The following is a 26146-nucleotide window of genomic DNA, read 5'->3' as shown; positions in this document are numbered from 1 at the left end:
CGAGTTTGAATTGACAACAATGTCAGATTACTTGAAGACGATTGCATGGAATGGGTTGCCTGAGCTAGCCAGGAAAACCAATGACTTGGCAGATTTCAAGTCGTTGGTTAACATGCATGACTAGATGCATGAAGCGTAGGACGTAATCATCTTCCTTTTTGAAGATAAGATAAGATAATAACACAGGCGAAAGGCCAACAATGCAGAAAATACTAGACGCTGATGAACAATGTCGAATATGGCGTTTAATACGTAATGAAGGGAATGTCGCTAAAATATCTAGGCTACTCCAGAAACTAAAGCCGACTTTCCTTTAAAGCTGCCAAGAGTATCCTGTGTTAACTTTTATTACACTTCAATACCGAGTTTTGTTTTTTAATAGTCACTTCACTTATACGGTCACTATCATTAAGCCAAAACTTGGATAAAAGAAATAACTTCTCGCGACTAATTCGAAATCGTGCCCCAACAGTGGTCTATCCTCCAGACAGGACCACAGGCAAAGATGATATGATGAGTCATAATTAATAAAAGATACGGTTGCACACATTTACATTATTTCATGTGGACTTACCTGCGAATAGTCTAACTTTGTCGTTTAGTTGTTGTTTTTTTTAAAACCTCAGCATTTGTGCTTTTTACTAATCTTTTTCATCATGGGTATCCTTGGGCTCAAGTTCTTTGCCTCTTTTTGGGCCTTTCTGCCTCTTTTTTGGGCAATTTTTTTTTTTTTTTTAATTGAAAAATTTTCACATTGTACATACCGGTACATGTTGAGTATGAAAGGAATTAAACAATAGTATAAAAAGTGATTAAGTTATACATAAATAGTAGATTATAGGAACTTGAAGATTGAACTAACTAACGAACTTGTAATGATTGATGCCTGATTTTTGTCATATGATGATTTACTTTAATTCTTTGTGTTGAAAATCCAATGTAAATAATTGTTTGTTTTTTAGGGAATGTTTGCCGCCTTTTTTTTTTTTTTAAATGAAAACCAATTACATTTAACTAGAGATAAGCTTACTACAATTAATATATTTAAAATATAAAAAAAAAAGGGGTTCTATTAAATGCCATTTAACATCTTACCTAGATACATTTTCAATTTTTTTCTCCTTGTGAAATCCTGAGATAGGGGATTGTCGTCCTTTACTACCAAGGTCTCCAGGAGTCTGGTAGGATTATTTGGATTGGACAATATGAACTGTTCAATATTTACGTCTACAGTCTTTTTTTTTTTTTTTTGTGGTATCTTTTCAGGTGACATATTGTTGGCATTCGTATTGACATTTCAATTTTTTGTTAAATTTTTCCTTATCGTTATTAAAGTATTTATGAACGTGTTTGTCAACTCTGGCTTTATTTTCCATAGTCCATTGGCTTTTAGAATACGTTTTGAGAATACGTTGTGATCAGTATTAGCAACTCTTCTCGAAAGGTATCCTAGGTACCGGTATGTTTAAGTTCTAGAAGATGTCTATAGTATCTGTCAAATAGTGTAGGTTTAAAGCAGTCTGCCAAGTCGATGGTTTTCCTGGCTAGTGGATTATTCAGGCAGCACATTCCATATGCTCTAATAGCACCATGGAAGAAGGAGCACTCATATAAGCTTATCCTAGCATACGGAATAAGAAATTATGCCTTTATTTTGTCTTTTAAGTATTTTTACTAGGTATTAATTCAGCGTTTTATATATGATTTCTACTTTACTTTTTAGTCTTCTGTCCTCAAAGGTCTCTTCATTGAGAGATTATACTAATGGTGCTACTCTAATCAAATGTGAAATTTCTTTGGTTATAAATCCCACACGTCTCAGATCCAAATATAAGGGTTGAAAGAACCACTGCTTGGTAGACTCTGATTTTTGTAGGCAGGCAGGCTATACAGAAGACCATCAGCAAGTTATTTAGCTAGATAAATAGTTTAATATTAGAAATTGAAATATTTATAGATCGAACCTACTCGATCACATATACTACCTCAGCTGTTCCTGCTCTTACAATTGTATTTAAATTAAAATATCCCTATGATATTATTACTTTGAAAATATGTTAATTTAATGAAAAATAAAAGTTAACCGTTAATTTGTAATTCGCTTAAAACTGCATGATATCAGCTTTCCATTGAGCGAGCTAACGGCTTCCAATAGGGGAATTACTCTTGAATCATAAAAGTTAAAGAAGCTTTTTTTTTTTTTTTTTTTTTTTTAAGTGTGCTAGTAGCTAAGCTATATATCTTGCTTTGACTTATTTTTCTCCCCCCCCCTTTTTTTTAAATATGAAATTTACTGGGCACAGTTCCCGGGATCTGTCTAGGTTAACATGTTAACACACAGATGTTTCGTTAAGACATCAATACAGGTTTGAGGACCAAAGATTTGGGTTCCTTAAAATACTCACTGAAAAAAATGTCTTGTTAAGTCTTAATCAGCCTTCCCACCCATCTTAACACGCATGCACATTCCTAGGGAATTTGAATTCCAGAAGTCAATGTGCTGTTTCTGCAATCAAAACATCTACTTTACTATCATCGGATTCATCGTTATCAGAACGAAAAGTAATTAAAAGATTTGATGATTTAAAAAAAAATACAGGTGGACTGTAAATCTATAAATAATCTATATCATATATCTAAGTCTTGTATAGAATTAGATCTAAGTATAGATTTAAATCTAAGTCTAGACCTAGGCCAATGTTATGATCATGAATAGTAGACCTTTTGTTATATGCTGTTCGTATCCGATTCATTTCTTAAAGTAATACTTCTGTTTACATAATAAATAAAAATATGCACCCCTAAGCTGTCAGAAGTTATTTCCATAATAATTAAAATTTTGTTCAAATTATAAATATATCTAGATCTGGGCTCTATTTAGTCTTATTTAGCTGTCAAGTGTAGGCCCCTATAACGAGGATATGTCAAAATTTAGCGCTATAAAGTATGTATTTTTTTAAAACTTATATCTAAAACGAAGTTCTTATGTATCAAAATTCATTTTTAAAAACATTTGAATCAGTATTCTATTCCATGAGTTAGTTAATAAATGGAAAATTTATTTTATAATGATCCATTGACACGTTTTCCATTGTGACCTTAGATGCAAATTTTTTTGTACCAATGCGCAAATCTATGAATGAAGCTTGAGTTATTAATGAAGAAGTCCATGACCTTTTAAAAAAAGTTACCTCCCCTGAAGTTTTTCATTGAAAAGTGGTGTAATTTTTTGAAAAATCTGCTTGCATATATAATTTAAAAAAATAGATGGTTCACTTTTGGAAAAGAAAAAAGTAGCCGTTGAATCAGAACTTTGAATGATTTAAAATATCATGATGTCCGATTTTCATTTTCTCTTCTAGTTTCTGAGATCTAAACGGGATGGACGGACATACAGGCCACACAAAACTAATAAGAGTCTTTTCCCCTTTCGGGGGCCGCTAAAAAAAATTTCATTTGAACCATCAGCATGTCCACGTTTACCTCCACACAGATCATAGAACTAAAATGTTTTTTTCAACTAGTGAAATCAATTTTATACTAAATTCCGACCAAGACATTATATACTAGACTTGGACATTTTTTTGATTACTTTCAAGGCACTACTGTGCTATTGAATGCTCAACACTGGAACCAGTCACAGTCATTACTCATAATTGACAATAAGCTCAACAGAAGATAAGGACAACAAACTAATCCAAACCAAGTCTTATAAAAGGTATATATTTATTTTCTGTAACTGTTGGAACCTACAGAGTTCTGAAAGTTTGAATGTTTGTTTCTTCTTTAAACTCGCTGACAGTATAAGATTTAAAAATCTATTTTATTAAATAAGTATGAGATCAATGATAAAAATTTGGTTCGATGAGGTGTAAATATATAAGATATAAAAACAATAATAAATATGTAATTATATAAATTATATCTATAGATTAATCTTGTTTGCCATTATATCAACTGATGGACAGATAAAAATGTCAGGACTAAAACATTGTAGATATTGAGCAAGATGAATGATGCTTATCAAAGACTGGTTGACTTTGTAATGTTCTAGATGATGGGAAATCTAAATAAAATAAAATTATGTATGTGTCCACATGTAGCATATAATTTGGTACTCTAGATGGGTTGAAAGTACTGAATAACAGTGTACATGATCTAGTCCAACCTGTCATTGTCAAGTAAACATATTACACACACTAAACATTGGTAACAACAGAACATGAGGTGATAAAGTGATAGTGCTAACAAATCAGTCACAAGACTAGACCTTACACTTTATCTTCATTTATAAAAGGAACAAAAAAAATTATGCCTAAGGAATTTTTTGTTCAATGATTTCATTACAATGTAGACAAACTATTAGTGTTGACCTTTTAGTCCATTTTGAGGTTGAAACATAACTGTAGGATCAACAGGGGCTTTTATTTTGAGGTTGAAACATAGCTGTATGGTCAACAGGTGTATTTAGGAATCCAGTTGGAATGAAAACATGCCATTTTAGAGCCAACACCAGCTTACAACAAGGATTATAGTTAATAAATGCTGCCTCTGATAGAAAAGAAATGGAAAAGTGTAATGCTGTATATTTTAGTTTCCTCCTCAAATGGCTATTAAAATAATTAGAGGATTATTGTGCTATCTACAGTTCTTTGTTTTGTAATAGTTCAAAGAAAGAAAAAAGCTAAAAAGTCTATCAGTGAAGTGTCAACAAGCTATAAATTATGCTATACATACAATTAGAGCTAGACAAACTTGTCCGAGTATTTAATATCTACAAGTACAAATGAATGAAACAAGTAACTGGCACTAAGAAAAATGCTGCCTTTATACTCAGCCTTAGAGGTTATTTGTACACAGCATAGTCAAATAAATAAATACAACAGGTCAGGCACACATCAAAAGTTTCAAAGATAATGGAAGAGCTAAGGCTTGTACCAACATCGTTAGTTCCCTGAATGGTGCAAGCCATAGACCAATAAAAAATTGCTGCAAATCTGGCACTAGATGATAACAAGTCACTTTTTACTGGATGTTGATGGTCCAAACTGTTTGACTTTAATCAGTCTTTGAACTTTTTTCTCCATTTCCTAAAACAAAACAAAAAAATTCCTTATACAATTGTTAACTTATTAGTAGATTAGAATCAAGTAAATGACAAGTTCTGGAGCAGTATTGAAGAAGTTAGGAAGGTACTAATAGGGGAAAATTGTTGCTGAATATGCTACTCAGCTTCAAACTTTGGTTGACAAACTATCAGCTGCATGCCAGAGGTTTGACTTAAAGCAAGATCAAAGTACTAGTCAGAATACTAGCACTGCACCTCACGTGACCATTAATGGCCAACCACTAGAAATAGTTGACCATTTTTGTTATCTTGGCTACATCATCGCCAATGTGTTACTGGATAAAGACAGCAACAATAGGATAGCCAAGGCAATGGGTACCATGTCACGGCTGCATAAAAGAGTGTGGGACAATACCTTGCTGACTACTGGACCTGTGTATGAGGACTCTTCTACACAGTAGTGAAACATGGTCAACCGACTCTTGGCAGGAAAAAAAAGCTGACTATCTTCCACCTCTGATGATAAAGGCAGATTTTTAAAATAAGGTGGCAAGATAAAATAACCAATGAGGAAGTGCTGCTAAGAGCAGGGTGCCAGGATGTGCACGCTGTTATCAGCAATAGACGTCTTGGCTGGCTTGGTCATTTTCACAGAATGCCACAAGGTCGACTTCCACAAGACATTCTGTATGGCGATCTAATAGAAGGCAGAAAAGCTGCTGGTAGCCTACTTTTGAAGTATACTGTGACATAAAGCTCTTCAAAATTGACAGAAAAAGAGGCACTGGATAGATATATACTCAAATGTGTTGAACATTAGCTGATTAGAAAAGATATATTAGGTATGTTTGTTTGTTTGTTTTACATGTTTCGGATGTTCCTTCAGAGTTGAAGATAGTTATCTTCCTAGTCCAAATCTCCCGCAGGGCGACAGGGGATGGGAGCGGGCAGGGTTTAAACCCGGATAAATCCAAATGACAGTATAGCACGCAAACCGCACAACCAGGCAGCCAACCATGTATGATGTAAGACTACATTTCTGACAAAAAGCTATTTCTGTTTGATATCAATATGACTTAGACCTAATACAAGTGTTCTGCTTCAAAAAGATTTAAAGAATGAGGGATATTTAATTATGTCTTTGCGGAGGAGGTGCAGTGGCTAAGTAGTAAAGCACTTGGTTTCTGTCCAAACCGAGAGTTTCGGGTTCGAATCGTGGTGAAGACTGGGATTTTTTATTTCAGGATCTTTAGAGCACCTCTGAGTCAACCCAGCTCTAATGGGTACCTAACATTAGTTGGGGTAAAGTAAAGGCGGTTGGTCGTTGTTCTAGCCACATGACACCCTTGTTAACCGTGGGCCACAGAACAAATGTCCTTTACATCATCTGCCCTATAGATTTCAAGATCGAAAGGGAACTTTACTTTTACTACATGATACAGTAGACCTATTCATTTTTTTTTACATGGGTTTTATCAAATTGAGTTAATCATTGAAGTTCAATATAAAGAGATCAATTATTAAGATCCAAAAAAAATGTAAGCTGGAATGAACTGGTTTACTTGTACAGTAGATCAAAATTGGAATAAAGAGAAAAAAAAAAAACATTTTGAAACCCTTATATTGATTATTACATAATAGAGACTTTACAATCTACTTCAGAGAACAGTTTTTAGCTCTATGCACTATCTCAATGAAACGTTTCCACTTACTTCAATCATATCAAGTCTGTTGTAGTTATGTCTGTGATGAAATATTACACTTGTCAGTTGACAATAGATTCTTTCAAGTTTCTCAACATTGAAACCTTCAGTGTTGGACACAAGTACATTTAGCAATGCCGTCAAGCGATTCTTGTCTATAACAAACTCTTTCTTTGATTCATCTGTTACTGTACATACAGTATCAGCATTCTTCAGATCACTATTGCAGTTTTGATTGTTATCTGAAATAAATTTTTTATGTAGATTTCATGATAAACAAGAAGAAAAAAAAAAGAGGATATATAAATATATATATATAATGCCTATTCAATCCAAAAATAACTTACCATGCGGCGAATTCTCAAATACCGGTACTGTCTGTTTAGTATTGATCTGAACTGTTTGCTTGGACAATGCCTGAGTTAAAAGAGAAAAGTACATTAGCGCTGACACAAAAACTGACGATTTAAAATTTTATCAGAGTAATAAAGGATGAAATTTGTAACATGCCAAACAAATACATGTAAAGAGAAGATATTTTTAAAACTATTTATAAGTATTCTGCAAAAGGCATGTTTAACACTATCATGACATCCTACAATTGTGTTGATTGTCATTGCCAATAAGAATTATAAGTAATCATTGATGTCATGAACATTTGTATTTTATAAAGCTGAAACAGTAAATTTGTCTAACCTCTGTTTTATGGTTATCTATACTGTCTCTGGAATCACCATTACTCTCAACTGAACTACCAACACCACTGTCCAAAGCTACAGCTTCTAAATCTAATCTTTTAACAGCACTGGGTTTTTCATGGGTTTCATTTCCTATTGATGTCTGTCTTTTCAAACCTAATTCAAAGATAGTTATTATATTAAAAAGAAAATAAACAATTTTGTTCTAGAGTTTTATAGAAAGCCATACAATTTAAAATAAGACTATTTGTTAAGAATTACCTAAATGATTTCTGTCTTCTGTCTGTTTCATTTGGTCAACTTGCAGTATTGAATCATCTATTTTATCTTGTTTATGATGGGTTGATCCAGGATCTGTACTTTTCAGAACACAATTTGTTGGACTCATGCTACTTCTTCTGGTGACTACTCTATTGGGACTAACCTCTGGGCTTTTTAAACGGACGGAAGATCTTCCACTGGGATTACTTTTATCCTCTTTTGATTCAGAAACTTAAATAGCCCAAAATAGAATAATATTTTTTTTTTTTGCTAATTTAAAACAAATGTATATTTTAATAAACAAACAAAAAACATAAAGACATAATAGTCAAAATAAATATCTTACTTTCCAGTTCAGTTGTGTCTATTCTAAGCTGCTGAGATATTTGATGACTAGAAGAGGGACTCTGAACTTCACTTGGAACATTGGATTGTTTTACTAAATCTATGTCCATTTCACTATTGACTTGTTTAGCGTCTTCAGACTTAATCATACACTTTGGACGCTTACGTCGTGGCTTGCACCAAATGTCTTTCTTTTTCTTCAACTTGGATGCACTTGAGGAAGAGGATTGAGCTTTTGTCATCTCCTTATTGTCTGACAATTTGACTGCATTAGCTGAAGATATAGCCTGATTGGAAGAGATGGGAAGGTTATCCTTATTGCTACAGTCAACAGGTGGTTGGCTGTTGGATTCAAAGGTGTCTTTGTCATTAGTTTTACTTTCTTCTGTCCCAGTAGAAGCGGAAAGTCTAGACAGCTTGAAGACTTTCTCTACCGCCTCCAAAGGCGGCACTGGATCAGTATTGAGGCCCCTTACTCTCCTGCTGAAGCGTTCACCTTCAGGTTTGGGTATGGAGCGAATTTGTTTTGCATTTTCCAAGTAGTTTGGTGTAACACTTTGACTTTTATTGGAAGCCATTTGCTGGGACTGAGGCTTTGTGTAGTAAAAGTTGGGAACGGTTGAAGATTTGTGTCCTACAATAAAACATTACAAAAATATAGTTTTAAGGAGAAAAACTAACAACAATATTAAAAATAAAATAACAGACAGCACAATCATGTCTCTGATAAAATGATAATTGACCCACTATAATATAAAGAAATATTTGATATTTAAACAAGTTTTGGCAAAGCTTAAGGTTTAAAAAAAACTTCTCTCTACCCTTTTTCTAGCTCTCTGTACCAAACAGGATGCTAACCTTTTTCAGTCTACTAATTTTTATTTATAAGAAAGGACCATTGGTGACAAGAAACATTACAGTATAAAAAAAACAACAACATTTTTCATAAAAACTGTAGTTTTACCCCACCATCATCTTATTTTATCTTTCATTCAGACCTTCCTCTCCATTAGGAAAAAACGTGACCCAGATATGTTTACTTAAAAGCAGATGTCACTTTAAAACAAATCCATTTTACATTATTTCACCCAATTATAATTTTTTTTTGTCCAGCAGCTTAATAGTCTAGTTGATTTATAATTAAATGAAAATAAAAAATGCATAAGAATTATTCTTAAAATAGAGGTGAATTAAAAAAAAAAAACAAAAAAAAACTTGCAGTATGGCTAGTAAAATTGACTAGAAAATTCAATATTTCAAATATAAATTTACCTCTTCGTTTTCTGGACTCCTCTATTTCCACGCATGTCTTTTCAAAGTCTTTATCTAATTCTGTTTTTAAAATGGCGTAAGCTGTGTCTTTTAGAGCACATGCTCTGTGTCTGATAATGCGATCTTAAGTGCAAAGATAAAATACATTTCAAATGATTATTTTCTTACATTTTTAAAATATTCTTTACTTTTAAAAATTAACTTCAACAAAATCATTGCTTACCCATTGCACCTCTATTGGGATTGTATTCTAAAGCATTTGAACATATCAAATCAATATCATCCATGAAGGCCCTTACTGTGCCATATTCATGAAGGTCTATTCTAGACATCATAGTTGATAGATCCATGGGGTGTTCAATAATGTCATAGTAATCTGGTGCCTAAATCATATGATGATGACAAAAATACATTAAAAAGGTTATGAGGTTTTATAGATTTATACATTCTAGTTGACATTTTGAGAAACAACAGTAAATTTCCAATAGTACTAAAAAAAGAGGGAGTTAAATATAGGTTTCTGGTTCTTTCTTGTCTGCTGGAGAAGCTAATTTTAGAGAGTAAAAATACATGGGAAGACATTAAGAAGGTTAAGATTCATTTTATGTCTTTTTATGAATATATTATTGACATTAAGTTATACTGTGTGTTTATAGTTTGTGTTTGATCATTTCTACTTGAGGAGCAGTTTTATTTGATAAAGAGGAACTCTTCCCCTGAACAAAGATGCCCACACAGACTTTGAACTCTGGGCATTAGATTGAACTTCTGATAATATCAAGACATAATCACCACTTCATTCCATTGTAACACTTACATTCTCAATGTTTACAGGTTTAGCAAATATAGAAAACTTTTTGTCACTGCCCAGTTTATTGAGAACATCTCTAAGAAAGATGCGCAATTCCATCAATGTAAGTTCTTCTTTTTCTAACAATTGATCAAGTTCTTGCTTAGTTAGTTCTGTGGGCTTTGGCGGTTCAGCTTTAGGTAGAACTTCAAGCATTCTTTGAGCTGAAAGAAAACAAGCTTTGATTATGTGCAATGTGTTGGGGAGCTCTAACTCTATTACATATGACAGTATTTAAATATGTTTTTCTAGTTTACAGATGATAGCTGGCATAAAAGGCCTCTACAGGTTACTCTTGGGATTCAGTTAGCAAACATACATGGCATTTAATCAAACATAATTTAATATATAAAAACAATTGTAAGAAATAAAATGTCAATATAAACAAGCTTTAAAAGTATGTACAATATATGTAAGTATAGTTATGACATAGAAAATTGTGTTCATCCAAGATTCACTTAATTATTGTAAAATTGTTCTATAAATAAAAAAAAAAAGAGAAACAATTAATTCAACATACAGTGATGAACAAGAAATAAATAATATTAAGGTAACTTGTAACCCTGACAATTTAAGTGCATGATAATTACAAACAAAAAAACAAAAAAAAAATTAAGGAGAATAACAAAAAAATTCAATTCTGCAACAAGAGAGAAACATTTTTCAAATTAAAATGTTTTACCACATTTTTCTTTACTATTGTGTCGCAAATTATAGCAAATTCTACTTGGTGTTGATCTGAGAAAATTGTTATCTTTACAACCTTGGCTTGCACTGGCAGTAGTGTGACTTGTATATTTACAACCTTGGCTTGTACTGGCAGTAGTGTGACTTGTATCTTTACAACTTTGGCTTGCACTGGCAGTAGTGTGACTTGTATCTTTACAACCTTGGCTTGTACTGGAAGAAGTGTGACTCAAAATTCTATTGGCACTATTCTCTAGATCTTTTAGATTCAAGGGCAACATTTGGGCAGTACTTTTTCTTAACAATTCTGAGTTGTCACTTTTGTCAGAGTTCTCTTTATATAGCATTTGAGAAGATCCACAAGACAATACAGATAAGTCATATGATTTGATGTTACTGCTATGTTGTAACTGATTGTCTCCTTTAGTACCAGCAGCCCAAGTACACAACTTGGACAATGTACAACTTCCCACAGATTTTAGCTCTGCTCTCAGGGATCGATAAAAATAGCGCTCATAGCGGCTGGTCATGGAAAATCCTTTTCTAGCAAGTTTCCAGTTTTTACTTTGTTGTATGTCTTGGTTATATTTCTGATCATTGAATACCAATTCACTCTTAGTTCTAGGATTGCTTGAATAGCAAGGAAGTACACTGAAGCTGTTATCCACACCTATATGATCAAATTCTTTGGCAGACTGGTTACGGTTTAGTTTTCCAATGTTAGCTCTTGGCCTCAAAGTCATAGTGTGTGTCCTTGATGAATTTTGTTTAGGTTTGGACCTCGAGCACTTTGTAACTTTGACCTTTTTAGAAGACTTGGAAAGAGGAGAAGCTGAAGAATGCTTTCTTTTTCTCCCTCCTTTGTCTGCTTTTTTACACCTACATATTTTAGAGTGGACTTTGCTAAGCAAAGGATCATTGTCTTTTTTATTCAAAGAAACAGTTTTTTTTACCAAAGGCAGTAACACTCCTGAAAAACAATGATTATTGTTGGTCCATTTAATAAATTCCTAAAAAATTAAGAAATAAGGCATTTTAAATAAAAATTTCTGTGCTTTCATTAATTTTAGTTTAGTATAAGACAATTTAGGTGAAAATAATGTTTGTAAAAATTCTAATATATGAAGTAAATAAGCTAACATTCATAAAAAAAATCTGATCTTTTGTAATTAAAAAAACAAAAAACAAAGTAAAATTCAGACTTAAAATGACCAAAAAAAAAAAAAAAGAAAGAAAATTCTAAATTTACATTAAAAAAAAAAATTGCTTTTGCGTATTGCATCTTTCATTCCATAGTAGCCTAAATGTGCAGTGGTTCAATATTTTTTGATGACATGAGGGTAAAGTATTATCTGGGAGAATTATCCATGCTGCCATCACATGCATAGCAAACAAAGACTCAGTTTGAGCTAGGATTCAAGTAGCCAAGCAGTTATGTCCCTCAGCCACAATTGCATAATTGTCCTTAAAACTCTGAAGGAAAATTCTGACAAGCAATGTCATTTTAATTTGAAAGGACAGAAATCAGGAATAATAATTTAAACAATCCTTTGCTTAAGAGCTTTATTTCACATTAGTTTACATATAAAGCTCTAGTCACATTTAAAAACAAAAGATAAATACAACTAAGATAATAAAATTTGTTAAAATATGAGTTCTGATTAATGATTACACCAGAGAGTATGGAAAATATTTAGTAATTTTGCATCAGGAATTCAAGTCAACACATCATTGCATAAAATAAAGTGGTACAGGAAGCTCTGATTTGACTTGTTTAGAGCATGTGCATATAGAAATGCTTGCAGAAGTGCTGTGACTTATATGTCCTCAGAAAGATGGTAATGAATCAAAAAAAACTACAAGATTCTGATTTTATCCACAAATTGAATCTGATGTTAAGCACTCAATATTTGGGTTTTCATTCTAATGATCTCAATAAGCCTAATGTACTTCATATTTGTCCACCAAGAAGCTTGCAGTTCTAGTGATGGATGGCAATATGGAGAACTTTTCAGTAGTGAGTGGCCAGGAAAACACAAAATAGCACAAAATGCCAAATCGCTCATTGGACAAAATTCCAAATTGCCAACTAACATCCTTGAGTGAACAAGTGTACATGTTTAAAAGCCCTTGAATAGTCCATATCCAAAACAATGTGTGCCTAGACTGACCAACTACTATAGATGTGTTCAGTCAAGTCAAGATGATAGAAGCTGGAGGAGGATCTACAATAGCAATGTTTCAAAGACTGCTGACAAGTGGATCAGCAAGAGAGTGGGCTTGTGGCCAAAGGTGGGCTTGATCATGTTATACCCTGACCAGCCCTATGGCTGTATGCAGACTGGAACAAGTAAGTGAAACAAATCTAGACAATATGACCTCAATGGACATTTTAATACCAGTTTGTACTTTCCATGTCCTCAGGGTTTAAAGTTAAACATGACCTTTTAATATAGGCTTGATAAGAGATTTCGATACTTTAGGAGACAGGACAATGTGTAATGGTGGTTACAAGTGCATGAGGATAGTCAAACACAACAAATTTTGGAATTAGATCAAAATCACATAAATTATTTTAACACATTTCATAATTTTATATACTTAATAATATGGTAAAAAAAATAATCTTCTTGAACAAGCACACTGGAGATACTGAAAGGCAATCTCTCTACTTTGCATACTGCTACACCATTTGTTTTCCTAAGAAGTATTAATTGGAATTAATGTGCATAGGTGTAAGTATTTAAAAAAAACAAAAAAATTAGCAATCATTTAAAACATTTAGTTTTACCTGCTTTCTTCTTCTGGGGTGGAGGCTTGCAAGCTTGTTCCACTAATAGGTCACTAAAAAATGTTCTTCTTTCATCTGCATTGGGATTCCTCATTTCAATAACTTCACCGTTAGAGTCACAAAACAGTTCTTGGAGCTAAAAGAAATTCAAGAAAAAATGTATAAAAATTTAAAACAATATAAAAATGATCAATATTTAAAAATATGAAATGACTAGTTTACTTGTTCAAGCTTACCATGGTATCTAAAGTATCATATGATTGTTCACTGGTAGCCAACAAAAGGAGTGGTAAGCATGGATCGATGTCTTGAACAAGTGAAAGCAATGTTGCTCTCAATGTTTCTGCCATAGAATCCCACCACTGATTAACATTAGGCAGGTAAATAATGCTTGGACATTTGCGCTTGGCTTCTTGAAATACCTGATTCAGACATCAAAACACAGTGTAAGAAAACATTGTATTCCATCAACTCTCAATAACATCATTGGCATGCTTCCAAAAAAATTAGGAAAAAGTAAAAAAAAAAATAAAAAAAAAAAAAATCCTGCTTACATTTGCACAGGATTCTTCTGGTGTTTTAGCAGTGACAGCATATAAAGCAGGAAGATTCAAAACATGAACTGGAAAATTTTCCATTTTATGAATAATTGCTGGGGCAATATAAGTTGTTTGACCTTGGCATTTTCTTCCAACCAGCATCAAACGAGGACGGAAAGTTAAAGGACATCTTGTCGCAGGTCTATTAGAGAAACATGGAAGATTTAAGTCTTCAAAAACTTTTGAACACCCTAACAAGACATCTTTAAGAAAACTTGTTTTGGAAAGTTAAGAAATACAGAAATCATATTAAAAAATATAGTTATAAAAGAAAAAACAAGAACAAAACAAACAAGGTTACAAAGACAGTTTGTGTGGAAACAAACTGAAAATCGGCCCCCGAAGTGGTCTACCAAGAGTCTTCACCAGGATTTGAACATTGGACTTCTGGTTCCAAGTGCTTTACCACTCAGTCACAGCATCTCCACATCTTCATATATTCATTTAGCGTACACTTATATTTTTAAAAATAATAATAATTAACCTTATCCATACAAAAATTAATAACATCTAATAAAGAGAAACTAAAAAAGATTTATTCTTCTTACAAAATTAGATAAATTGGCAACACGAAAAAAAATAAATTCTTGACCTATTTTAGTTAGGTAGTGAGCTAGATATGAATGACTTGAAAGACTTGGAGTAGGTCTACTTGGACCAGACATTCCCCTCACAAAATAAAAATTAATATCTCCATTGTCATTTGTTATACAAACTAGACATAGATCTAGCTAGATCTAGATCTAAATCTAGATTCAAGATCTAAGTCTAGAACTAGAGCTTGATATAGAATCTACTATATCTAGGCTAGAACTCGTATGAATTTACAAGTTTAAACTTAAAATTACTAGACCTAGGCCAATGTTATGATAAAAAATAGTAGACCTTTTGTTACCATGTAATGCCATTACTAATGGTGTACTATGCTGTTTGTATCCGATTCATTTCTTAATATAATACTATTGTTTACATAATAAATAAATCTGCACCCCAAAGCTGTCAGAAGGTAAGTTATTGCCTTAATAATTACAATTTTGTTCAAATTATTAATACATTTATTATAAATATATCTAGATCTCTAGGCTCTATTTGTCTTATTTAGACTGTCAAGTGTAGGCCCCTATAATTAGGATATGTCATAACTGCGCGCTATAAAAGTAGTTTTTTTAATTTTTTTAAAACTTATAACTAAAACGAAGTTCGTATCAAAATTCTATTTTAAAACAACATTTGTATCAGTATTCTATTCAATGAGTTAGTTAATAAATGGAAAATATATTTTATAATGAACCTTTGAAACTTTTACCATTGTGACCTTAGATGCGCAAATCTATGAATGAAGCTTGAATTATTAATGAAGAAGTCCATGACCTTTTAAAAAACGTTACCTCCCCTGAAGTTTTTCATTTAAAAGTGGTGTAATTTTTTTTTAAAATCTGCTTGCATATATATAATTTTTGAAATTAGATGGTTCACTTTCGGAAAAGAAAAAAGTAGCCGTTGCATCAGAACTTTGAATGATCTAAAATATCACAATGTCCGATTTTCATTTTCTCTTCTAGTTTCTGAGATCTAAACGGGACGGACAGACAGACAAGCCACACAAAACAAATAGCGTCTTTTTCCATTTGCGGGGTCTGCTTTAAAAACAATGACAGCTACAATTTGTAGTCTCCTTAATAGACCTTTTTCCTTACTTGTTGTGACTTATAAGGTCCAGTTCTCTGTTTAATGTTGTTTTTTAAATGTGAACTTGCTAAATATATTTTTTTGCATTATTCTATTCCTATGTAATAGGAAACAAATATTTGATTGAGTTGGTGAGTTGTCATTGGAAGTTGTATTTTCACAATGTAGAAAGGGAAATATTTGTTTATTCTATAAAATTAATTTTTATTAAATATATTTTTTATACCTTTCTATGTCACATTGAACATTTTTAGACAAATTTAATGACAACATTCTGAGAATGAGTGAATAATTCTGTCATAATGTGAGAGATTCACAATGTGAATCATAATGCTGGAAGAAGCTTGAAGTTTACCTTGCAAAGTTTAGATACACAAGCTTAGAAGTACTGGTAGTCTCTTCTGTACTTTTTCTAAGGGCTTTCCCTTTGCTAGAAGTAGAAGGAACAAATATTGAAGGACTATTTTCATCCTCGTCACTTATTAAATCATCCCACAAAGAATCATTTTCACCCACTAACTGTGCTTGATTGGGCATAGCTGAAATTAATACCATTTTTAAGGTTAAAAGTAAGAAAAAAAAAAATTAACACCAGAAAGCTTTAAAAAAGTAATATGTGTGCATAAAACAAAAAGTACTTTTGAAAAAGCATTTCTACAGCAATAGTAGTAATTATGTCATAAATATTTATTAGGCAATTAAAAGTCTTTAATAAAATTGCAAATTTAAAAAATCTACTTTTAAATGAGATATATGTAGAGAAAATGTATAGGTATTTTATTATGAGAAACAAAATAAATATTTTAACTTACTACTTATATATAATATATATTACTTTAAAAGCACACCATTATTTATTAGATACAATTGCATACCAGCTGCATCTAAAAATGAAGATTGAGTCACACAGGGAGAGAATATATCTTTAAGAACATTGAATGCAGCATCTAATTGTCCCTGTAGCAAAGGCTGAACTCTTGAAGGTAATGCACGAGATGGAGCACTAACAGATCTCTGAGAAGTGGGAATAATATTACCAACAGCACTGAAACAAATAAACATCATTTTGATTAGTATGACAATGTTCTATTAGAGCTATAAATGAGAAGTGCTTAAAGAAAACAAAAATTATTCAACACCTATGTATTATTAATGCTACAGAAAGTACTATTACTCATTTTTCTTACTCAAAAAAATCTTTGGCCGAAACATTGATAGATGTAGCATCAATTTTTAAAGCATCATTGGTCATGTAGATCTGAGGATACCTGCGACGAAGAGCCAACATTGTAGCTTCTGTGCATAAGGCCTTTAGGTCTGCACCACAGTAGCCTATAAAACAAACATAATTGAAAAACAAAAATCTAAAATAGAACTTGCAGAAACAAAACTACTGTATGCTTATAATAAAACTGTTTAAATTTGTAACTCAGTTGAATTTTTGTTCAAAATCTGCTTACCAACACACTTCCCTGCCAACTCAGTTATAAAATGATCATTTAATTTTGGTTTCCAACTTTCCGTATGAATCTTTAAAATTTGCTTTCTTGCCTGAAAGTACAATGACTCTAACATTGGATCACAATTAAATTGTAGAAATAACTCTGTCACTTGAAAATGAATACACAAATAATAGAAAGTTAAACTTTTTATTTTAAAACGTTACCTCAGAAGAAGGCAAGGGGAATAAAAATTCTCTGTCAAATCGCCCAGGACGTCTCAAAGCTGGATCTAATGAGTCGATACGATTAGTGGCACCAATGACAACTATTTCTCCTCGATTATCAAGACCATCCATCAAAGCCAAGAGAGTTGATACAATTGAACTATGGATTTGATCTTGCCTGCTGGATCTCACAGGTGCCAGTCCATCAATTTCATCAAAAAATATTATGGAAGGGCGAAACTTGTATGCCTAGGACAATTAAGAATTTTTTTTTGTAAAAAAACTATCAATGCAAGCAGTTAAATACAAATACAAGTATATATTATAAAAAAAATATTGGTAAGGGTATAAATTAATGAAACAACAAGCAAAACATAAAAAAATACTTTAAAAAATCAACAACAAAGCTTATATAAGAAAAAGCAACACGATTACTACCATATCTCTCAATGCTGCAATATTTTTCACCTTTTTCTATTTAAAACAAAATTAATTAATTAGCACTAATTAATTAGTAAATTTTTTTTATTGATTCACATGTTGTAAAAAAAACAAAAAAAAAACAATGAATAGTTGTACAAAGTTTCAACTTGAACTGAGAATGGGAAGTGGAGGAAATAAAATGTACAAAATTTGTACCAGATAGAGTGAGTTGATGTTAGCTTTGTAAAAACATGTATTGTACTTACTTGGTCAAATAAAATCCTTAGCTGTCTTTCAGATTCACCAACCCATTTACTCAAGCAATCAGCGCCCTTACGCATAAAAAATGCCACTCTGCGATCACCCTTGGAACATTCATTTGCTAAGGCTCGTGCTACTAATGTTTTACCAGTTCCTAACAACAAACATTTTAAAACAGAGTATGAATTGCTGCTTCAAAATACTAAGTAAGTAAACACACTACTACAGCAATGCCCAACCTATGGGTCACAAGTCATATCAGGTATATGATCTGGTGTTATCAGGCCCCATCAAAACTTCTGCCCACAAGCCATACCAGGTTGGGCAGTACTGTTTTACAAGAATTTTCTTATATTTTATGTGATTTTTCTATTACATTTGTTGTGAGACAAATGACCCTAAATCACTATTCAATATTGTATGAATTAAATCTTGGTTTTAAAAGCTGTATGAGTATAAAAAAACATTTGTACATTCAATTTATAACTAAATGTTTCACTTTCAAAAGACCCAAAGCAGCCATTGGACTTAGTTTAAGTATGAAATGGTGGAATCAGATTTGAAAACTCTCTCTATATATATGCATATACTATACAATTTCTATTTTTTGTACTTGATCACTCAGTTTTTCAATTAAATTTTAAAAATTGAGATATATTCCCAAAATAAACTTTCTGTCAAACAAAAATAGAATATTAGAATTAGTACTACGTCTCTTTTTATCTTTTAAAAAGAATGAACAGATGAAACATCAGCTTTCCTCTTTTTCTTAGAGACAGCTCTTGCTATCAATTTTGAAAAAAAGTTGCCTACACTATCTTTTTCATCTTGTTATATATTTTAAGAACAAAATTACAGCATCGAACAAACAGCAAAGGCATAAAATAAACAATCTTTTTATAAATACAGTTTTTTAAAGGGGCTGTATATTTGCTTATGTTTTAGACATTAAACATCTTTGTTCATATTTTTATTTAAAAAAAAGCTCACAAAACATGATTAATATTGAAATTGTTGGGACGATTTATAAAACTATACTCACTTTCATAAATATAAAGAAAAAATATTTACCTGGTGGTCCATAAAATAATACACCCCTAGGAGGGTCTACATTAAAACGCTGAAACACTTTGTCATACAGAAGTGGAAAAACTACCATCTCTTTCAAAGATTGAATATGTTTACCAAGTCCACCAATACTGCTAAAAGTTATCTAAAATAACAATAAAAAAAAAACACTCTTAAGAAGCAAATAATTTAGAAGTAATACCAATGACGTACTAAAACTTGTAAGCTGTAACATTTTTCAAGTAATATGACTTTTACATACATTTCTGTCTATAGTCATAGGCTCTACATCAGCAAGACTTGCTCCAGACCTAATTCTATCTATTACTATATTTGATGGTGGTAAGGCATTTGTAGAATAGTTCAAGGGCATAAGCCTAGAGAAATGAAAAAAAAAAAAAAGTCAAGTAGAGTTAAAAATGACCAAAAAAAAATTATAGGAAAAAACAACAACACTTACCTGTTTCGAGCCTTTGCCATGCTCTTAGCTTTGCGATGCTTAAAACTTTTCTCATCACTACTTTCACCATCTGACGATGATGTAGAGCTTGAGCTAGAGTGAAAAGCTGATCTTTTCCTAAGACAAATCCAAGTATAAAAAATGCTCAATATAAATGAGGCACTAGAATAAAAGCTGATCTTTTGTCCTTCCAAGCACTTACTCTACATCTTGAAATACAAACTCAACATCAACAAAAGATAACACAAAAATGAAGTATTCAATATTAACAGTCAAAAGTTTTTACCTGATATTTCGCCTTTGTGCTGGGGAGTGATAGGTTTGACTAGCATTTTTCTTTGTAGGGGTTCCTATAAATATGGAACTATGTATCTTTTTGACTTTTCTTTCTAATAAGCAAAAACAAAATAAAAAATATTTTTACAAATTTGTGAGCATGACCTCACAAGATATACAAAAACTAGGTTATTTTTCTAATTTTTAGAAAATGACTATGGCTATATGTATGCATAAACAAGCATGGTATTTAACAAACATAAGTCATTAATAATAAATTTATATATAATTGTAACTTATAACAATAATTTCTTCCATTACATTCACTTGACAGACATTCTCCTTAAAAGGAGTTAATAAATTAATAGCCGTTTGTTTGTACTTTCCTAAGTTTAAGCTTATAGTTTATGAGTGTGTCTAAAACATCTATATCCTGTTTCATATTAAACATCATTAACAATTATTAGGTTTAATGAAGCAGCTTTGATGAAATCATGTGTTAACAATGCAATGTATGTATAATTATGACAAATCAATCATTACCTTCAAGGGGAGCTTTATACAAATCAGTCCGAGGCTTATGCTCTCTCAATGAATAAGATTTGACGATGACAGGTTCCTTTTTTTTAACAGGTACATTTTGTTGTCTTGTGACTCTTCTACTAGAATTATTGATAGCATCCTCTTTCTCTAGAACATCCCCCTCCTCATCTTCACTTTCAGTTTCAAAGCCATCATCATCTTTGTTGTTGTTCTTATTTCGTTTTCGTAATTCTGGAAGAAATAAACATTTCAGAACATTTAAACTTATTTGTAAGCAATTTGCAAGATAAGCAATTTTGTATTAATTCAATTATAATGGCCAAATTAGTGATGGAATCTTAATAACAGTGTTATAATTGATGTATCACCTATATATTTATATTTTTGTAGTTATTAATGATCCAATTTGTTTGCAGTGAAACAATCCAAGTTCATCCATTCTTCTAGGGAATTCCATTAATGAAAAGAATTTATTTTCCGAAATTAAGAAACACTTGTTATGTAAACATTTTTATTGGATGTTTAGCATTCATACTGATTGCTTTTTATTCGTTCTCATACTTATGTTGGAGTATTCAGACGAGTAGTCCTATATCTGAGATGAACTGCACAGTGGTTTCCAGATCTGGCAGCTTTCCATATAGTTCTGATTCTATAGAGGGGTTTTTGGGGGTCACTGTATATTCATTAAATCTGTCATAATAAGGCCTTCTTTGTCCTCATTGATGACAAATGACTTAGCCTACCAAACACTAAATCTGTACCCTTTTCCAATAATGCTATCAAAAACATTGAATAAATAAATACTTTGTGAAAGATAAGTTTTCATTAAAGAACTACCTGGACCAGAGTCAGAATCTTCAGTAACAGGCATTCCATACATATTCCTTTTGACTCTAACTCTCTTTCTTTTAACACGACTGTACATGTCTGAAAACTCCTGGAATATAAATTTTTTAATACATAAATATTATAATTTAAATATTTAACAAAAAAGCCAAATAACATATATTATAGTATTAAAATTCATATAATGAAATCACCAAAGTGATTTTTTTTTTCAAAAATATCTAAACAATTGAAGTACTAAAAAACAACAACAGTACTTCATTATCGTCACTATCATCTTGGTCTTTGGCATCAGAATGATCTTGTTCATTGGTTGTTCGCTTCCGTTGACCAGGTAAATTGACAAGATATGACTGATTTAGTGTGTCGTAAACCTTTCATATTCATTAACAGAAGAAGAAAAAAAAGAAAAGATATATATACAAATGGTATTTAGATGAGTGATTTAAGTGTAATGAATAGAATGATTGTTTCAAAAGGGTTTAATAAGAAATCTATATAGCTATAGATTTTTTCTGTAGTGAGAAAGTTAAGATAGTTTTAACATAAATAAGCTTTTTAAATTTAAATACTTGGAAGAAAAAGTGTAATTCACATTTACCTGTCGTCTAGTACGTGAGCTTCTGCGTATTAAATTTTCAGCCTCATCATCATCATCTTCAGAAGCTTGCTGTTGACGAGCAGTTAATCCCTGGGTCAAATTTTCCCCTTCATCATCATCTGACTGATTGCTCTTTCTATTGTATTTCTTTTTGCTTAATAAAGAGATTCTGTCTTTACTGTCTTCTTTACTATCCTTGCGTAATCGAGGTAGAATTCTTTTCTGAATAACATTATCATCATCATTTTCATCCTCATCTTCAACAGATTGATCAGCATCTTCTTGAAATGACCTTTTGCTTCTTAAATTGCCCCTTAAAGACTCCTCATGTTTATCTAACATTTCCTGCTTAACTTGACGAGACCTAGTATACCCCAAGTGTTGAGCTTGCCTTTGTATTGAACCTGAATATGAATTTTTTTAAAAATTAAAAACAAAATAATCACAGCAACCATTCCAACTACACAAATAAATACCAATGATTTTGTAAAAAAAAACTTTTAAAACATAAATTGCAACCACATTATTAAAACTACAATATTCAATTTCTTGAAAAAGGATTAATAGTGAAAAAAAAAAATTGCATAGTTTGGAGATGGCAGAGTTACCTCACTATGCTAGAATATTGAATATAATTCTTAGTACTGAAAATAAAATATAGTAAAGATTTTAGTGATTAAATGATGACTTATGAAAAAAATAAAAATGAACAAAGTCTTTCTCAGAGTTGTTTTTTTCCCCCTTACAATTCCATTATTGCTGTGTAGTCATAAAAAACTGCAAAGAGCTTTAAATTTATTTGTAAGCAGAAAAGAAATCACTTACCTTCATCAGATGAATCCTCATCTAGATAGTTATAAGCCCTTCTGTCAAAAAACAAATGAATGTAGGACTAAAGAGTATTCATAACCATTATAATAGCAGAAAGTGTGTCCATTTTTTAAAATTACGGTCTCTCACAGTCATACAAAAAGATTACACTTTCAACATTTGCTTTATCCATTTTCCTTATGTGTAGGCCCTACTAAAAAAATCAAGATGTACTTGAATTCCAAGGAAAGAACTAAAATTAAAAAAGGACTAAACTCTTGGAATAAAAAAAACATAAATTACAATTTGTATCCATATGGCATTCAAACAATGACTCACAAAGTTGCAGGAAGCTGAAAAAAAAAAGTTTTTTAAAAATAATGTTACCCTGGTCCTATTCGAGGTCTTAAACGAGATTCTACAACTTTCTCTTCAAAAATGTTATAGTCATGACTCTGATTTCCATAAGCACGAGTTGACTGTTTCTCAACAGCCTGAAAAATAATAAATTACTTATAAATTCTCTATATATCTAGAACTAAATATTATCTACATTTGAATTTAATGTTCAAAAGACCCACCATAAAAATAGACTCCTAGATTTTAGTTAAGGTTTGAGATTTTAAAAAGTACAAATGAATAGATACTAAAAGCAAGTGAGACCTGGAAAACCAAGTTAATTGAATTCTTTTTATTATTAATAATCTAGTACAGTACATTTTTTTTTAACTAAAAAGATCTTTCCCCCCCCCCCCCCCCCTATTTGCTGTGGAAGAGATTTGATAAGTGATTATGAGCCAAGGGAGCCATCAGGGTCAAATAGAGGAGTCATGAATATTAGATGTGACACACAAAGCCTTGATATTTTTATGTGTGAGAGAAAAAGGGATGTGTGTGTGTGGGAGAAGTACATTCAATTCACCAACCAATTTGAATTTAAGTCTATTTTGTTTGCCTCATGGCCCAAACATCCTCTGTTTTTACTTGGGTTTCCTATATGTGTATATATAATATGTTTATTTTCTTTACAGTCATTCACCCCTGCAGCAATAAATCTTTTTATTTTCAGTCTTAGATGGAGGTGTGGTGGGTGAGCGATAAAGCGCTTGGCTTCTGAACCAGGGTACCAGGTTCAAATCCTTGTGAAGACCTGGATTTTTAATTTCGGGATCTTTGGGCGCCTCTGAGTCCACCCAGCTCTAATGGGTACCTGACATCAGCTGGTGAAAAGTAAAGGCGGTTGGTCATTGTGCTAGCCACATGACACCCTCTGTTAACCCTAGGCCACAAAAACAGATGACCTTTTTTCAGTCTTAGATACAAGTAAAATTAGTTTAAAAGTGTGATAATAAATGCCTTGAATTTCTAGCTGTTAGAAAAAAGAATTGATGAAATAGATTATTTATATAGAATCTATATATACTTTATAATTGTTAAAATTAGATTCTATAAAATTCAAATGATCTAGTCACAGACTGACAAGATCTAGTAGTACTAAATCTAGATAAAATAATTATTTATCTAGATCTAAGATCTAGACAGGAGATCTGAAGATTAGATTCATTGTTCAACATCTAGAGATCTATATATAGATATAGATCTAAATCTAGATTCTAGACTATTTGTAAAACTTGTATGTTTATTATAAATCTCTAGAGGGGGAGATCTATATATTATAGTTTGTTAAGATCTAGATCAAAGATTAGATATAGATGTACTGATGTATATAACTATAAGCAGTGCTTTTTTGTGACGGCATGCTCAGGTACAGCACCTTTTCAATGTGGGAAAAAATTATTACTTTTCTTGTATTTTAACGTTTTTATTATTAATTTATTATATTATTAATTTGTTAAAATAGTATTTTTTTATATATAAAGTAACAAAACAATTTAAGTTGGTTAATTATAAAATAAAATTGTTTTAGACATTTAGTATCTTTGCAGTTGTGATTTAGCTTGCATCCAGGTGGGAATTGGTAGTTAAAAGTTAGGCAATCCATCACTGAGTACCGGCAGCTATTTTTTTTTTTTTTTTTTTTTACAAAAAAAGCACTGACTATAGAATCTAGTATACTTAATATCTAAACTATAATATCTATAACTATAGTAGATCTATAATATTATACTATTATATTTATTATTTTTTTTACTTATACTATTTTTTATATTATACTAATTATAGGAATAGTTCAATAGCTATAACTATAGTATAGGCAGTAGAGTCTCAGTAGAGCTCTAGTACTGGTCTAGGAATAGTCCGAATAGGATAGATATAGATCTATTTCTAACAATAACATTGTTACATTCCTTATAATTAGTATAAATAATAATACAATAATTAACTAGATATATAATGTTAAATTGTTTTATTCAGTTAGTTATTGTATTAAATAATTCTAGATCTAGATATTCTAGATCTATTTATTTATTCTATTATTTTTATAATTATATTAATATTCATATTGTCAATTATTGTCTTGATACTGATAATCATAATGATAATTGATGTGATTTCACTATATTAGTTTATTAGTCACTTAGTGTTTGTCAATTATTCATTATATGACTATAATCTAAATATGAAGAAATATGATTATTCTATTTATTGAAATTGTCATTGATATTGATTGAATACTGAAGACCAGTGAAGAGGAAGACAGTGAATGTGAATGATTTGACATCATTTGATTCGAGTGAACTGAAGAAAAGTTGAACGGTTACTACTGTTAGGCTTAGCGTTCAAGTCTTACATCACTGATCCGATTAGACAATCGGTTCTTCTCGTTGCTGAGTGAGAGAAACTTCGGAGGTGTTTCAACGTCAATATCAACACTATGTCTTGTCTTTACCATTGCTAACGGCCTTTGTCACAATGTCAACAATGGATAATACAACACAGTCATTATTGCAAAACAGTTACAATTAGTTGTGACTTGACCAGATTTTGTTACCGGATTGATTTCAGGCCATAAATATGTTTTTGACCGTTTTACGTAGTTTTCCACGTGAAGTTGAGCATAGGTTTCTATTTTGTAGTTAATCTTACATTAATTTCATTTTATGAAAATAATTATAGAAAAATTAAGCAAAAAAAAAAACTTAATAAAAAATTTATATGAATTTATTTTAGTACTTCCATATAAAAGCTTTATATATAAAACGATGCCAAATCTGGATATTACTAGGTTACCTTATTATTATTATTATTTTAAAAATTTTACTAG

At 31.4% G+C, this 26146-nt stretch overlaps 1 protein-coding gene across 2 annotated transcripts; it reads right to left on the bottom strand.

Annotated features, from left to right (window-relative positions):
* Positions 1 to 3703: 3703 nt before the first annotated feature.
* On the bottom strand, positions 3704 to 25864 carry LOC106062006 (ATPase family AAA domain-containing protein 2-like). Of its 2 annotated transcripts, XM_013220261.2 has the most exons (30): positions 25673 to 25864; positions 23308 to 23414; positions 22936 to 22976; positions 22111 to 22514; positions 21767 to 21883; positions 21501 to 21600; positions 20661 to 20891; positions 20128 to 20230; positions 19842 to 19958; positions 19644 to 19758; positions 19385 to 19526; positions 18319 to 18467; positions 17630 to 17878; positions 17424 to 17514; positions 17151 to 17295; positions 16839 to 17008; positions 16319 to 16502; positions 14230 to 14416; positions 13912 to 14097; positions 13676 to 13811; positions 10880 to 11854; positions 10165 to 10361; positions 9571 to 9730; positions 9348 to 9470; positions 8077 to 8709; positions 7731 to 7961; positions 7468 to 7625; positions 7119 to 7188; positions 6781 to 7013; positions 3704 to 5090 (listed from the first exon to the last, which is right to left on the bottom strand). In XM_013220261.2, the coding sequence occupies exons 1-30, from the start codon at positions 25772 to 25774 to the stop codon at positions 5019 to 5021; spliced, it is 5928 nt and encodes a 1975-aa protein (XP_013075715.2). In that variant the 5' UTR covers positions 25775 to 25864; the 3' UTR covers positions 3704 to 5018. The 2 variants fall into 2 exon arrangements, with proteins under 2 accessions (XP_013075715.2, XP_013075717.2); XM_013220263.2 differs by lacking the exon at positions 10880 to 11854 and having other exon boundaries at positions 25673 to 25863.
* Positions 25865 to 26146: the final 282 nt, after the last annotated feature.

This window comes from Biomphalaria glabrata, chromosome 5 (assembly GCF_947242115.1).
Source record: "Biomphalaria glabrata chromosome 5, xgBioGlab47.1, whole genome shotgun sequence".
Taxonomy (NCBI): domain Eukaryota; kingdom Metazoa; phylum Mollusca; class Gastropoda; family Planorbidae; genus Biomphalaria; species Biomphalaria glabrata.
The sequence above is the reverse complement of the archived record's forward strand: the minus strand, read 5'-3'. Positions and strand labels throughout refer to the sequence as shown.

Bases quoted from the DNA above. Each gene is read 5' to 3' on its own strand.
- LOC106062006 (XM_013220261.2), bottom strand. From the start codon at position 25,774: ATGGTAAAGACAAGACATAGTGTTGATATTGACGTTGAAACACCTCCG. The intron at 17,515-17,629 runs GTAACGTTTTAA...TTGTACTTTCAG, and splicing joins TCCCCTTGCCTTCTTCTGAG to GCAAGAAAGCAAATTTTAAA. The intron at 11,855-13,675 runs GTAAAACTAAAT...ATTGTTTTTCAG, and splicing joins ACCCCAGAAGAAGAAAGCAG to GAGTGTTACTGCCTTTGGTA.